The sequence below is a fragment of the Psammomys obesus genome, unplaced genomic scaffold, assembly GCF_907164565.1.
Source record: "Psammomys obesus unplaced genomic scaffold, mPsaObe1.curated_primary_1811, whole genome shotgun sequence".
Taxonomy (NCBI): domain Eukaryota; kingdom Metazoa; phylum Chordata; class Mammalia; order Rodentia; family Muridae; genus Psammomys; species Psammomys obesus.
Genome location: NW_026596100.1, coordinates 1,537 through 18,594, shown reverse-complemented (window position 1 = coordinate 18,594; position 17,058 = coordinate 1,537). Strand labels below are relative to the sequence as shown.

Here is a 17,058-nt window from a genome sequence, read left to right as displayed (position 1 = left end):
TGACATCATTGGCCAGTAGAAACTGCTTCAAACTGTCTCTTAAGGTCTTTTAACAAGACCTTGCATTTGTCTTTGATAACTTCCTTAAATCTGAAGGAAGACTTTCCAAACTCATATACATGCTTCCAACAGGGAATGATCTTCCTCTCAGAAATTCTTAGTATTTCTGTTGTGGGAAATATTTTAGGATCACATGAGAGCTAGAAATTATTGCTACTGTCTTACTTGTTGCTTCTAGGGCTTTTAATAGAGCAAGGACACGTGTGTGTGTGTGTGTGTGTGTGTGTGTGTGTGTGTGTGTGCGCGCGTGTGAGAGAGAGAGAGAGTGCAGGTGCCTGTGGATGGCAGAGGTGTCAGACCTGCCCTGTTGACGGAGTCACGGGTGTTCTGAGCCACTTGAAATGGGTGCTGGGAACTAACTCGGTTCCTCTGCAAGAGCAGAAAGCGCTCTACCACCTTTCTCTCACCCTGTATTGGTAGGTATTTTAAACTTTCTTTAAAAATAACTACAAACTCAGAAAGTTAAAAAAATTGAAATTACTAAATACTATGTATCTTTTAACCAGGAACCAGATTTGTCTATTATTGTTTTATAGCCCTGCTTCACACATGCTTTTTTTTATCCATCCATCCATCCATCCATCCATCCATCCATCCATCCATCCACCTTTCTAAAAACATTTACTATTTTTATCTCATGTATATTGGTTTTGCCTGCATGTATGTCTGTGTGAGGCTGTCAGATCCCCTGGAACTGGAGTTATACAGTGTTGTGAGCTCCCATGTGGTGGTGAGATTTGAACCCAGGTCCTTTGAAAGTATACATCAGAGTAATTTCATACACTAGAAACCTATATTAATATATAATTCAGTGAGTATTTTGTAAGAATATGCCTCAAAGTTAAAAACTCAGGCTTGAGAAATGGCTTAGCCATTACACGCTCATACTATTCTTGCAGAAGACTCAAGTTTGGTTCCCAGCAGCCATGTTGGGCACCTCACAACTGCCCATAGCTGCAAGGGATCAGATCCCCCTTCTGGCACGGAGTCATGTGCACACCCCACCGCCCACATATACCTACATCATTATAAATAAAGTTTCTGAAAAACATAAATGTTCTCCTTACATGACACAGTGTGGCCACCAACGTCTCCATTTTACACTGATTACCAATTACTTGTTAAACGAACTAATGATGGTCCTCATATTCATTTTCCCCTTCAGTAGAGGTTCTAGCCTAGAACAGGTTCTGCCCTTTAATTAGCTCTTTAAAGTTCTAAAATAGTTCTGCTATTTTTTCTGGCCTCTTAACACTTTAAAAATGTATTTATTTTTAATTCTGTCTGTGTGCCTCTGAGAGAGTGCAGTGCCCTCAGAAGCCAGGAAAGGGCGCCAGATCTCCTGGGACTAGTGTTACAGACTGTTGGGAGCTGTCATGTGGGTGCTGGGAATTGACCCTGGTTCTTCTACAGGAGTAGCTGGTGCTGCTGAGCCATCTCTCCAGCCCCATACACTGTCAATTCTTACACTTTCTTTTTTTTTTCCTTTTTTTATTTTTATTAATTACACTTTATTCACTTTGTATACCCCCATAAGCCCCTCCCTCCTCCCATCAAAGTCTCACCCTGGCCCTTCCCCTTCTTCACGCATGTCTCTCCCCAAGTCCACTGAAATTCTTACACTTTCATGGCATGAAATGAGCTTTATTTTAAGAAATAGAACATTCTTTATGATAAATAAGTGCAGATGGAAACTAAACTGTAATGCTCTACACTTCCTTCCCACATCTGGAGACACACACTATTCTTTCTCCTTACTCTGATGATGTTCATTTGGGTCAGCCAGTCAAAGTATCATTTTACTGATCTGATGTGTTACTAATTTGTCTTCCCACCCTTTATGGTTATACAGGTGTAGGCAATTCTCAAAACTCAAAGATTGAAAGACTTCAGAATTATCTATTTTCCTATACGGTTATTACCAGGAGAAATCACAAGCTGATATCAAACTCCATTAATGAAATGCAAGCTCAAGTATTTAGGGATGTCAGCAACTGAACTCTCAAAATATAAAATGTACCCTGGATACTGTTGTGCACACCTTTAAACCCAGCACCTGGGAGGCACAGGCCAGACAAATACCTGAGTTTGAAGTCAGTCAGGTCTTGATAGTTCCTGGCCAGTCCAGGCTAGAAGTGATGGATGATAATATGACAATATAAAAGGAATACAGTAAAAGGTAACAAATGAAAAATATAGTTGATGGGTACAGGCGTGTGCTATATATGTAATTCTTTGAAAATGAATACATTTGAGTATTTTCCCTAATAAAATGTTGAGACTTTGGGGGTTAAAGATGTATTCTCAATTGTCAGGTGCTTGCTTGATATCATTAGGCCTTGGGGCTTGATCCTCAGCACAACCAGGCTGGTGGCATATGCCTGAGAGTCACAATATGTGGGAGGCAGAGGGAAGAGGATGACCAGTTCAAGACCAGTTTTGACTACATAGTGAGTTTGAGGTCTTCCCGTTTTTTTCCTGCTACAAGAAATTATGTCCAAAAAGAAAAAAAAAATGAAAATTTTAAAATCATACTTTAAGAGAACAGCTTACAACGAAGACAAGTAAGACAAGTAATGGGTGGTAAAAACCCCTACCAAGGTTTTCAAGTATTGTCCACCTACTACTGCCAATGGAAAGCAGGAAACCTTTAGGTGATTAACAGGTGATTCTGGGGATGATAAGCATCAATGTGAACATGGGCTGGAGGTGTGGTTCAGTTACACTGATTGTCTTCGGTATGTAAGGTCCTAAGCTCAATTTCTAGCCCTGCAAAGAAGAATGAAGGGTTTCTTTTCTCTTGATGTTTTGACTGTAAGCCTTTAATGGCTGGCTCATCTCACCAACACTTCTTTAAAAAAAAAAAAAGTTGGTTGGGGAGATGGCTCAGTGGTTAAGAGCATTGTTTGCTCTTCTAAAGGACTTGGGTTCGATTCCCAGCACCCACATGGCAGCTTACAACTGTCTATAACTCTAGTTTCAAGGGATCTGACACCTTCACAACAATGTACATAAAATAAAGTAAAATTTAAAAGAAAAAGTTACTATGCTTAAAAAATGTTTATGCATATATACTTGGTTTTGTAACTGCCACAGAGCATGCACAGAAGTCAGAGAACAACTTTTTTTTTGGTGGGGGGTAGGGTTTAAGAAGGGTTTCTCTGTGTAGCCTTGGCTGTCTCAGACTCACTTTGTAGACCAGGCTGGCCTCGAACTCAGATACTGCCTTTGTTTCCCTGAGTGCTAGGATTACGGGTGTGTGCCACCTGGTCACTGTGTGCTTTTTAAAAATATACTTTGAAATTAAAAGTTATCGTATACCATACACCTTAAAAGAGTCATTTACTATTATTCTATGTATATGACTTTCATCTGAATGTATTTAAGTATACTGTGTGGGCGCCTGGTGCCCATGGAAGCCATAAAAAGGTGATGAATCTCCTGGAACCAGAGTTATAGATGGTTGGAAATAGTATGTGGATGCTGGGTACAGAATCTGGGGTCTCTCTAAGGGCAGCTAGTGCTCTTACTGATGGGCCATTCCTCCAGCCCCATAACGTACCCTTTTACTATACCTAATTTAGTTCATCTCTTCTTCATAAATGTTTTAGTTTTGTTTGATGTTTAAATTACACTTTTCTTTGTAAGCATAATAATCTCTTGTATAATCAACTGATGATTTTACAAGTCATTTAGAAATTGCTTCGTAGTCAGTGGTCCCTGCTGGTCTTTATTCCACGGCTCCTTTATTATTTTACCCACGACCTGGCAGCACTTCTTAATCAATGGAGTAGATTTATATCTACTTTGTCCATGGTAATCAATTCCATTCTTTTGGTTGTCCTTCCACATGAAAGGTAATTAACCGTTACATAAAATAAAAGGTAAAACTTTTTCTTAACTATTTTCAAACTTTCTGTAAATGGATAAAAGTAAGTTCACTCTGGTATTTAATCCCATGTATGTAATTTAGTATAAAAGCCACAGGTCTACTGACTTTTAGGAATTGAAACCACTTGTCATTTTTTTTTTCCTCTTATTCAGTTTTGCCTGAAATACAATGAATTCTTCCAATTTGAACCCAGAAAACTTTCTTTAACTTGGGAAAGTGTTTTCTATTTTTTTAAAACTCTTTTTTTTTTTTTTCCCCAGAGCTGAGGACCGAACCCAGGGCCTTAAGCGCTCTACCACTGAGCTAAATCCCCAACCCCTTTTTAAAACTCTTAAGTATGTGAAATATTTTCTAACAAATTCTTTTGAGGGCTGGGGATTAGTTCGGTGATAATGTGCTTAACTAACGCACAGGGTTCTAGGTCCTGTACCCAGCTCAGAACAACTATTTGAATTGCTCTTTTTAAAAAATTAACTTTGACTGAGTGGCGGTGGCACACGCCTTTAATCCCAGCAGTGAGGAGGCAAAGGCAGGCAGGTCTTTATAAGTTTGGGGACAGCCTGGTCTATAGAGTGAGTTCCAGAACAGCTACAGCTGTTACACAGAGAAACTGTCTCTGCTGGATGGCTGGATGAATAGATACAAATTATATTTGTAGCCAGACATGGTGGTACAGCCTTTAATACTAACACCGAGAAGATGGAGATAGGCAGATCTCTGAGTTTAAGGCTAGCCAAGAATAAAAAGTAAAACAACTTCAAACCAACAAACCAACAGGGGCACAGGAGAAGAAGAGAAAGGGAGGGTGGGATTGGGAAGGGATAGGGAAGGGGGCTAAGCTAGGATACAAAGTGAATAAACTGCAATTAATAAAAATAAAATAAAAAATTTAAAACTTGTTTATTAGGATTCAATCACCCAATTAAAAAAAAACATAAACTGTAAAGACTTATTAATGCCAAGGAAGGACATGAAATGTATTGCTAATAGCTACATAATACCAAATAGAAAAGAAAAAATAACAACAGCAGTGCTGACAGGAATGCACGGCAAGAGGTTCTCAGATACACTAAATGCAATAAAAGATTAGTTAAGCAACTTACATAGAGTTAATAATAGAAACTGGGTAATTGTACTATGACTGCATTCACACAAGCTACATATAGCACACAAAGGTTAGTAACTATGCCACTCACAACTAGCTAGATAAGCATTAAATAAACACTCATTTTCTGTATCACACACCAATACAAACTGCTCCATAAAATACCATGTCAAATAACTGAATACATAGTATCTGAAACTGTAGCTGGGCTTGTGTATACACCTGTAATCCCAGTACTCAGTAGGATGGGGCAGGAGGTTTGCAAGTTTGCTGCTGGCCTGGGCTAAATAGTAAAACTCTGTCTCAAAACAACAAGACAGAGACAAACCTGTGTAACTTTCATCATCACCAGACAGAGGCACCTCTCTCTTCAGCAGCAACTCCAGCTCCTCTGTCTCTGCCATGTCCACTGGACGCTCTCCATGTTTATTAGCTTGAAATGGATTCCCACCATGACGAAGCAACAGTTTCACTATCTGCAACATTAAACAGCAGGAAGATATAGTCCTTTATTTAGCCTCTTGTATATTGTTTTCAAAGTTAAGCAGATAGTAAGTAGCTAGAAAAAAACAGCTCTTGTCCATTTGGATATCCTGGGATAGCTATACGGTCCCCTAACACTTCAAAGACCTGCAGAATATGGCATTTAAGACATTTTAAAATAAAAGGATTTTCACCCAAAGGCACATCAGCTCTTGGCAGCACCCCCATTCTCCTCCTCTAAAGATGAGGCACACTGAAGAAACCTCTGCCTTGAGTTTGCTTCAAATGTGGCAATGATGGCCACTGGGAAAAACACATCTCTTACTTTGACTGCTGGTCCCATGCTGCCCAAACTATGGACAAGCAAGATACTGGGAGTTAACTGTCCAACTCTGCTGACACAAGGTAGGCCAGTCCTTCAAAATTACTGCTTCACAGATAAGTTAGTGAAAGATTCTGGGCCTGACAGCCAAAGACTGGACACTCTACTAATACAGAGGAGCCTTGGGTGACTGTCCAGGTAACAATCAGTCTCTGTCACTTCTTAGATTTGGAAGCTGCTTGCTCTGCACTTCCTGTTTTCTCAGGTAATATTTATCCTTTTCAGATATATGATGGGGTTGAAGACTAGATAGTTACAGTCTTACAGTTTTCCTTGTTATAAGATGTGAAAAAATTCACAAAAAAGATTTATAAAAAAGTTTACAAAGACATAAAAGCTTAAATTGTTTAGAATGTAACATTTTTTTTTTTTTAGTTTATAGTCTAAAAAGATGTTTTTAGGTTGATAAATGCAAGTTATGATAAGAAATTGATTTAGGGGGCTGGAGAGATGGCTCAGAGGTTAAGAAAACTGGCTGTTCTTCCAAAGGTCATGAGTTCAATTCCCTGCAATCACATGGTGGCTCACAGCCATCTATAGTGAGATCTGGTGTCCTCTTCTGGCCAGCAGGCACACATGCAGGCAGAATGCTGCACAAATAATAAATAAATAAATCTTAAAAAAAAAGGAAGTGATTTAGGTACAGAACTTTGGAGTCACTCAAATAGAAAAGATAGTGGAGTACTGTCTCCAAGGTTGCAAATACAGATGGACTAGACTTTGTAAATATAATTCTTACCTGGTATTTCTCATAATTGTTATTAATGTATATAGTTTATATCATATTATTATATATAGTTTATTGATGTTAGAAAAAAAGCCATTTATCAGACTAAAAGGAGAAAATTTGGGGTTCAATGTGTGAAGATGTGTCTCCGTATACTCAGTTGTTAATTCTGTACCGACAGAGTTTATGGCTCATCACCGGCCTCAGATAGTATAAACATACATCTTCCCTCACCTGCCCAAAGCAATCTACACTGTTTGGCTTTCCTAAAGACCTGACAATTGAAGGCTAAGCAGGAAGGGCATGACATGAGAAGGAACAGACATACCAGGGCGAGAAGAGAGGTAAAGAGTTTGCCACATAGGGGACTGTGGGCTAGAATAGTCGGGATGAAGTGGCTGAGTGTCTCCCCTGCTAAGGCCTAAGCTTTTAAATACTAATAGGTCTCTGTGTCTCTTTTTAACACTAGTATGTCCAAGAAGCCCCATTATGCTAACACTCTAACAGTTAATTGCATTAACTTAAATTTTCTTAAAACATAACAGGCAAACAAACAAACAAACAAACAAAAAAAACCATAACAGGCAACAAATGAGGTGAGGAAAAATTATAAGCCAAAAAAAAAAAAAAAAGATACCTAAAACAAAAGTAGGAGAAAGGCATCATAAAGATACATAAATAAAGTATAATACACTTGTGAATGGCAGGTCAGATAGGCTACTGGAAAGGTATGTCAATATCCTCCAACCCTCGCCACTTAAAATATGTTCATACACCTGCTCTCTTTCAACTTCCCCCTCCTTAGGAATGTTTTAGAGATTTCTTGAAGACATTGTGACTTACTGAATGGAAAAAAAAATGTTTTCTTAGCTTTAGTTTAAAGAACATGGTATAGATATATAGGAGTAACAGCTTTTAGCAGCTTTTCTTTCACTCCTTTTAAGTACAAAGAGAAGTACAAGAAGAAAACAGTACTCAACTTCCTAAATTGTGAAGGCTGGAAAGATGGTTCTGTGGTTAAGAGATCTTACTGCTCTTATAGAGGACCTGGGTTCCATTCCCAGCACTTACAGGGTATCTTATAACCACCTGTAACTGGACACCCTCTTCTGTCTCTGCAGGCTCCTGCACACACATAGTGGCAATTAACTCATGCAGGATCATACTCATGTAAATTAAATATAAATGTACATGTATTTTAAACCTCTTAGTCTTGAACGGAGCCTTAGAAGGACTGCAAACATTATTGAGTGCTTAAAGCATATGAGCTCAAACAGCAACTTTTGGAAATACTGTGCAGCTATGGCACATAGAAATTTAGGACTGGGCAGTGGTGGTGCCCACCATTAATCCCAGCTCTGGGAAGGCAGAGGTAGGCAAATCTCTGTGAATTGGAGACCATGTGAGTCCCATGCTGTTACATAGAGAATCCTTGTTTCAAAAACAAAAAGGAAAAAAAAAAGCAAAAGAAAACATAGACAGACAGACAGAAAGTTAGGGTCACAGAAATATGTTCTACTCAGAAAGTAAAATTCCACCCAACATTACAATGTCTTTCGTGAGAAAAAAATGAGAAAATATCTTACAGAAAATATGAATGAAGAAAACGGCACTTTTTTCATCTAAAAAGGTATTTTGGTCTGTGTGAAGTACAATACAGAAGGAGCTTTTAGTTATCCTCCCTGATGTTTCAATAACATTTCAGTTTCAGGGTGTGCGTCAATGTACAGTGTCTTCTTTTCCTTAATAACATGCCCTTTTAAAAGATACAATCTTAGGGCTAGAGAGATGGCTCAGCAGTTAAAGGTACTTGCTTCTCTTGCAGAGAATCTGGGTTTGGTTCCCAGCACCCACAGGGCAGCTAACAACCATTTGAAACTCCACTTCCAGGGCTCCAATGCTCTCTTTTGGCACTGCATACACTTGCTATATAGACAGACAAACATACAGGCAAAACACTTATACACATTTTTTTTTTTTTTTTTTTTTTTGAGACAGAATTTCTCTTTGTGGTCCTGGAACTCACTCTCTAGACCAGGCTGACCTTGAGATCCACCTGCCTCTGCCTCCTGAACGCTGGGGTTAAAGGCATGTGCCACCATGCCTGGTTTATACACATTTCTTCTTTTCTTTTTTTTTAAAGAATAAAAAGAAACCTTAAAAAAAGATCTGATGCCGTCTTCTGGCATGCAGGAGTACATGCGGATAGAGCACTCATGTACATTAAAAAAAAAAAAAAAGTATTATTAAAACATATCTAAAAAGAAAGATCATAGTAAGGCCAAGCAAAAGTGAACTCATCTTTTCCTTCCCCACTTCTGTCAGTCACAACACTTTTACAAAGATAAGCAGCAGAGCTCTAAGACTCTCCTGTTCCTGTATTCCGACCATACATTTATTTATCTGACAGATGGAAGTCTTGTAATATAATGCTTGCCAAATTCTTTAACCTATCATTAATTAACTCATGTATTTTATTTATTTTCGGGAGGTTTTGTTTTGTTTTTGAGACAGTCTCTCTGTCTAGCATTGGCTGGCCTGGATTTCTCTATGTACCTGATTTCACTATGCAGACCAGGATGACTTCAAGCTTAAAGAGATCTACCTGTCTCTGCCCGTCAAAGGCTAAGAGTAAAGGTGTGCACCACCATGCCTGGTTGTACACAGTTTATTTTATGAAAAAACAATGTTAAATCAAATTAAGTAAAAATTAGAAGTCAGAAAATAGAGGAAAAACAAAACAAAACAAAGAAGAGATGTCAAGCATGAATGAAATACAAGCTCAGACCACTAAGTTGCTACATTACTCCTGGCACTGTGTTTTGTAAAAATACGTGTTGGTGACTTTTTACTGTACTCACATCTCTGTGCCCGCTGCTGGCAGAATCGTGGAGCGGGGTGTCATCATCTAACCCTTGTGTGTTAACATCTGCTCCAGCTGCTATGAGTATTTTAGCAACATCATAATACCCAACATTGCAAGCTTCATGCAAAGGTGTCCAACCTACAGTGAGAACAAGAATTTAACCTGAGTTCAAGATATATGCTTCCTACATTCATTATCTACATAGAACATTAATTCCAAGTCAGACATCACACAGAAAGAAAAGGGAAAGAAGAAGAAACTATTTAAAACACCAATCTTGCAAAAGGTTCACTTTAGGAAATGTAAGATTTAGTAAAACTAAATTATTAGTTAAAATATTAAATTTATTCAATATTAATTTGGTTTAATTCATAATAATTACATCAAGTATAAAAATATAGAAAAGGAGGCAAAATAAAAATAACCTTGGTTAAGAAACAGTTAAAAAACCTGTTCAGAGCTAAGAGCACTGTCTGCTCTTCCAGAGATCCTGAGTTCAATTCCCAGCAACCACATGGTAGCTTACGACCACCTATAATGAGATCTGGTGCCCTCTTCTGGTGTGCAGCTGTACATGCAGACAGAACACTGTATACATAGTAAATAAATTTAAAAAAACGTTTGTTTTATGTCTTTTACTGTCTTGATATAATCTTTTGTAAACTTAATACTGGTTTTATGAAAAACAGATTTGTACTTTTGTTTTTATAATTAAACACGTGCTCACAAATGAATTCTTAGAAAACATTAAAAAACACAAATAGCACTGTTTAAATTTTCATGTAATTCTTACAGCTTCCCCCATATACATAAAACAAGGATGGATGTTTAATCCGTCCTCTGAAATGGTGTTTCCTTTTAGTGTTCTGTTTGTCAAGAACATACCGTCTTTTGATTCTTTCCAGATGCCATCTCCCTCCGCAGCCCAGCCCAGCTTTAATCATCTCAGGATCTCTCTTGAGTCACAGGTGCCTACTCCCACACCTGGGCAGCCCATAGCACTGAACTGACTGAATAAACTGTTATTCATTTTCATAAGTTCCTATCCTGGGAAACTGAATTACTGCTAGTTTTTTGTTTGTTTGTTTGGTTTTTTTGTATTACGAGACAGGGTTTCTCTGTGTAGCTTGGCTGTCCTGGACTCACTCTGTAAACCAGGGTGGCCTTCAACTCAGAGATCCACTTGGTTTTGCCTGAGTGTTGGGATTAAAGGAGTGTGTCACCATGCCCAGTTTTAATTCTGAAAACAATGTTTCAACATTCTCCCTTACTCTATTTTTATACATTTCTCAGATTAATATTTTTAAATAAGTCTGTAAATGTGCACTCTTCAGGTAAACAGTAAAGTGTGCTTTAGGTAGCCAATAAAAAGTATCATTCCCCTAGAATGGATCAGTGTCTTTCTCTCCTTTTCTTGCTTTCCCTCCTCCCCCTTCTCCCTTCTTCACTTCCTATCTCCTCTCTTACAGAGATCCTCCTGCCTCTATCTCCAAAGTACTGGAATTACAGATGTGATAATACCCAATTCTAATACAGACACGAAGAAAAAGACTGTTTCGTATACTTCTTTGCTGTTGAGAGAGTGTCCGACTTTGAATTCTCAGTGTAGCCAAAACTGGCCTCAAATTTGCAATTTTCCTGCCTTGGACTCAAAAATTACTGAAATGATATGTCACTTTGCCTGGTTTTCACATATTCTTGGAGATAGAAACTGATGGTTGCATGATTTTTTTGATAGGTAAGCTGCCATTATTTAAGAAAATAAATATCATCTCCTTTCTACTAAAACGTTTCAGAACTGTGAACAAATGAAAGAGTGTTCACTACAGTACGTTTTAAGACAAGCCAGGCATGGTGGTACATGTCTTCAATCTCAGCACTCAAGAAGCTAAGCCAAGTGTATCTCTATCATCTTGAGGCCATCCTGGCCTACATAGCACATTCAAGAACAGCCATGGCTACACAGAGAGACCCTGTCTCAAACATAACACAACAAACAAAAATAACAAGAAAGGCTACATTTTAAAATATGAAGCTAGAGTGACACATCTGCCAAACATTATAGGTAAGTTGCAGAATTATAAACACAGAAAGAATAACTTCACTAATAAAAAGCCTATGCATAATTATGTAAGTGTTCATTTTTACATATGCTCATAAAAATGAACTGAAAGAATAATTTCCCAGGTTGTTAAAATTTTTACAGAAGAGAAGAAGTGTAGGGGAAAGCAAGAAGAGCAAAGTATGTGAAATACATCTGACTGAAGCCGAAGGCAGAGAAGTGCGACATGTGCAGGTAAGAAGTGTCTACATGCTTCTTACATGCTTCTTACATGCTTTGACTGCTTGCATTCTCAGGAGCAGTAGAGTAATGCTACCTGGGTAATCAAAGCACACCAAGGCCTTTGAGAATGCTCAGCAGGGTAAGGTACCTGCAGGCAAGTCTGGAGACCTGAGGGCAGTGCCTGGCACCCACATAAAGGTGGAAAGAGAAAATGGACACCACAGGGTTGTCCTCTGACTTCTACCTGCCTGCTGTGGCATACACCACACTTTCTCAAACACACTAATGATTACTACTGTCTTACAGTCCTCAACATAAACATGCTTGAAACAACTATGTATGGGTTAGCCACATTAAAATATTATGTGCTCAAATTCACCTAAAACAGAAACTAATTTATATAATTTCATAGTAGTATATGTAAGCTGTATATGTAAAAATCTGAAAAATTGCTGACATGGAAATGTAACAGAGATCAAGGTTTTATATATATTTCAAAAGTCTGAACAAACTACACTTTTTAAAATTACAGCCAGGATGTTTTGATTTTTTTTCCTGGCTATCAGTGTTCCTGAGTCTCACCTGCGAAGTCCTTCACGTTCACATTTGCCCCCAAACTTATTAATTCTTTGACTTGCTTTACATCTCCTCGAATAGCTGCCATGTGTAAAGGAGTTTCGCCACGTTCATTTCTCTTATTAATCTTATCTTTTTGGCGAGATGAAGAACTGGGAGTCTTCTTCTGAGCTGGCGTTGCCTGTGATGGATGACTTGGCGTGGAATCTGTAAGAAAGAAGACAGTTCAGAAGAGTTCCAAATCACCTGTGAACCACATCAGCCACAAGCCCGGCGTGGCGGCCCTGCGGTGCAGTAGCGGCACACACAGCTGGCAGCACCAACTGCTCTCTAACAGGACTTTCGACTTGCTCAACAGGAGGGAACCAAGTCTGGTATGAAACCTGGGTAACCAACTAATGATAATGAAATTATGGTTACGGGGGGAGAATCTACAACCACTAACTTACCAAATCGGCAGAATCCCTAACAACTGTCTATAAACTTCTGTCCTATGCCAACAGGTGAGTGTAGTTTCTACCCCTTCTAAAGGAAACTTCTCTTTGCAACAGACCACTGCAGAAAACCATGACCAATCAAAATGCAGAGCTGGGGAGCTCACTATACCTAAGGTCTAGGAAGCACTGAGGAAGAGGGAGCAGAATGATTCTAAGAGTCAGAGAATCAGGGACTTTGTTGTTAGATTGTGTTTTCTGGTAACATCAGAACCTCTACCTTAAAAGTCTCATCAACATGACTGGCCGACCATGAGCTAAACAAAGTCACCAACAAACACGCCCAACTGGATGGAGATCAGCCTACAGAGGTCTCGACACAAAGAACCACAGGCAACCAAGTAAAGCTGGGAGTGGGGAAGGTGGCCCTCCTCAGGAAAGAGCTCACCAACTAGTTGTTCAGTGCCAGAGTAAGCCTGGAAAAGATACATACAAGTAACCGTGTAAACCCAACAGGTATATTTGGGAACACATGCACTCAATTTAACAACTGCTGAAGAAAGAGGCCATGAATTTGAAGAACTGCAGGGAGAGGCCTGTGGGAGGGTTTAGAGGGAGGAAAGGGAAGGAAAGGGAGAACTGTAATTAAAGTACAATTTCAAAGCAACAACAACAAAAGGCTACAACAGGAAAAGAAAAGCTCTAAATGATTTTGTATGTTTAAAGAGTTCTAAATGATAATGTAACAGTTTCTTAGAACACAGGGAATACCTTCCTAACCTAACAATCTAAAAATTGCCAGGTAGTAGTGGTGCATACCTTTAACCCAAGCACTTGGGAGGCAGAGACAGGTGGATCTCCAAGTTCGAGGCCAACCTGAGCTACATAGTGAGATCAGGACAGCCACAGCCACACAAAGAAACCATGTCTCAAAAAACAAAATAAAAATTTGAGCTGGAAATGTTGGTAACATCACACAAATAGAAATCTTTCTTTAGGATTACCATTTAACACAAGCCAATATAAAAGATGTTTTTCCTTTCTGTCAATTTCATAAAATGAATTGGTTTAAAATGATAATGGAGTATGGAATATGTGTTTCCTCAATGAATAATTTGATGAATTAAAATATTTTGGGGGCATGCTGTAGTATTTTATTAAAACTCAGATGAAAATACATTGAAGGCTGACATTCACTGCACTGACAAAAAGCCCTGGAGTTCTTTTCTGATAATATTCAGAAATCCAACTCAGAGATTACTGTACTATGATACCAAGTCACAGAAACAAAGGCAGTTGAAAAAGACCTGTCAACATCATGCTTTGCTAAGATCCACATCTTCTTTTAGCACTTTATTTTAAATTGTGTGTGTCGGTGTGTGTGTTGGCATCAGACCTCTCGTGCTGGAGTTGCAGGTGGTTGTGAGCCATCTAATCCTCTACAAGTGCAGTATGTGCTCTCAGTTGAACCATCTCTCCAGGCCAATTCACATATTTTTATTCTTTTGTTTTGTTTGGTTTTGAGACAGGCTTTCTCTTGTAGCCTTGGCTATCCTGCATTCACTTTGTAGACCAGGCTGGCCTCAAACTCATAGAGCTCTGCCTGCCTCTGCCTCCCCGAGTGCTGGGATTACAGGCGTGGACCACTGCCCCTGGCTATATCCTTTTATTCTTGATTTAGTTTGCACATGGAAAAACAAAGCTCTACACGCTCATCCTTCCAATTTCAGAAGCACCAGGTGAAAACATTACTTAAGAAATGATTTTTGATAAATAAATTAGTTAACTAATTAAAATAATAAATTATTTTTATGAATAGAAATTACTTTTGGAAACATACAAGTACTTAAAACAGACAACTGCTCTCAGAGAAGAAAAAAATTTTATGGAATGGAATGTTCCATCATTTGTCTTATGAGACAGAACAGCTAGAGTCCTACACCCTTTCCTAGACAGGAAAATTTAAAGGTTTACCTTTTGCATTTCAAACACAGTGTCTCACCAACAATTCTCTAGTTATTTCTAAAACGTACACTCCTCAAGAGGAAGAACCGTTTTTACCTTATTCAGCATCATATCTCAACTGCTTACACGACTTTCCTGGCACACACTGGAACTCAAGAAATGTGCTGAATGAATTTCATAACCATGACAGTCATACTGTTTAAGAAGATAAGCTTGCTGGCTTTCTTAAAACTAAAGGATCTATCAATTGTGTAAAACTAACAGCCCTAATCTCCGAGCTAACAACCTGTAATTCCAAAAGCTTCCCCTCTACTTCTATACCTATTAATAAAGGGAGCTGACTACCAATTATCCTTAAATGAAAAGAACCAGTTGTGGATTAATACAGTATAATCACATTTATCCTGAACAGACAGACACACCTACGAGCAGCAACAAGAGAGGACTGTGAGCTTGGCCTGGTGGCAGAGACCTGTAACATGAGGCACTCAGCAGACTGGGGCAGAAGAAATGTCAGTTAAAGGCCTGGCTTGCCTATGGAGTTCAAGGTCAGCATGGGCAACTTAGTGAGACTGACCCTGTCTCAAGATAAAAACAAGGCTAGGGATGTCGGCGACTACCTCCCTTAGCATACACAGGCCAAACGAGACGAGACAAAACCTACCTGTGTGCCCAGGCCCAGAAAACCCCTGAAGTGTAGTGTGAGACTCTCTAACAACAATGGCTTGGCTATGGCGGGGAAAGGCACTTAGGATGAGAAAAGACTTCACTCTTCTGAGAATCATGCAACGATGTAGCATGTCTTTCACTTGCGCAATCTTTACCAAGAGATAAATAGTCAATGTTGGGACAATGACATTTCAGGGACCAAAGGTGCTTGACACCAAACCTAACCAAATGGGTTCGATCCGCAGGTCCTACAGGAAGGAAGGAGAAGAACAATCCCACAAGTTGTCCTCTGACCTCATCTACATATGCATGTTCATGTATGGATGCAACACATGGTTCAAATACCTATGGTAACGCGCACCAGGCCTCAAAGAGACAAAGGTGAAAAAATTAATCAAAACAGCATCTTTTACTTTATAAACTAGTGCTGGAGAGATAGTTCAGAGGCTAAGCGCACTGTCTGCTCTTGTACAGGACCTGGGCTGGGATCACAGCAAACACTTGCTCCCAACAGTCTGTAACTGAAGTTCTAGAAGATCTGACACTCTCTTCCTATCTCAACAGGCTCCTGTACACATGTGGGACACACACACACACACACACACCTACTCCTAAAAAACAATTTTCTAAACTAATCTTAAAATTTTAACACAAGCGTTATGGGCTTACTTAATTTTATTTTTTAAAAATTAAGATCCCACTTATGAATTTTCAAGCTAATTACTCAACTTCATGATTAATCACTTGTTTTATTTAACAACTATTTACTTACTCTTACAGACCTTGTAATGTGCTGAAGGATACAATAATAAAATGCCACACAGATAATGAGAAAATGAAAAACTGGTGTTGACAGTGCTGAGGGCATTCAAAAAAGGACAATGACTCAAATTAGTAAAAAAGAATTGCTAGGGACAAGGTTACCCAGCCCTAGGCCAACTAGGAGACACATGAAGTCAATGACTGTGGATGTCAATCACCTGGACTGTTGTCCCTTGCTGTCATCTGCATCAGAAGCGCCATCTGCTTTCGCTCAGAGAGTGGGTAACCAAAAAGAATGCCAACTGGGGTGGATTTCTTATTTCCAGCTTCTTTTTTTGTTTTCTTCTTTTCTGGACCTTCTTTCTCTGGAACGATTAATAAACATGTAAGAATCTAACAGAAGTACAAGTACTCAAGACAACTTCTGTGATGTGTGTTATGCATGCATGTGAACAAAGTGTGTTACCAGCAGTGACCAAGCAGAACTGCTAGACTTACACACGTGATGTTCACTCTGAAAGCTCTGAAAATATATCCTGGACTCTACTGTCACAAACACTAGCCACACTTTAATTTTAGCTCTGTACTCTGTTAGAGTGTAACGTCTTGAACAACTCAAACAGTCCTCATACAGCTGCCCTTGACGTCTCTAAGGATAGTTTCTGGGACTTACTCTGGGTAATAAAACTGTAACCGCTCAAATCTCTCAGGAAAAATGGTTCAAGATTTGTGCATAACCTGTGAATCCTTCCCATGTGCTTTGAATTACGTCCAAATTACTTCTAACAGGCAATGTTATATTAATATTATGAAAAGGCTATTACATTTCTCTGTTTACAGAATAAAGACAAGA

The 17,058-nt window shown here is 39.0% G+C and overlaps 1 protein-coding gene across 1 annotated transcript in view; it reads right to left on the bottom strand.

Moving 5' to 3' along the window:
• Ankrd12 (ankyrin repeat domain 12) overlaps positions 1 to 16,570 on the bottom strand; it is a gene marked incomplete at its 5' end in the record, with an annotated part of 61,980 nt that extends 45,410 nt beyond the window's left edge. Inside the window, 4 exon segments of the mRNA XM_055628362.1 lie at positions 5,386 to 5,533; positions 9,511 to 9,653; positions 12,382 to 12,582; positions 16,424 to 16,570. Of these exon segments, the coding sequence (XP_055484337.1) occupies positions 5,386 to 5,533; positions 9,511 to 9,653; positions 12,382 to 12,582; positions 16,424 to 16,570 (639 nt within the window).
• Between the last annotated feature and the right edge of the window lie 488 nt (positions 16,571 to 17,058).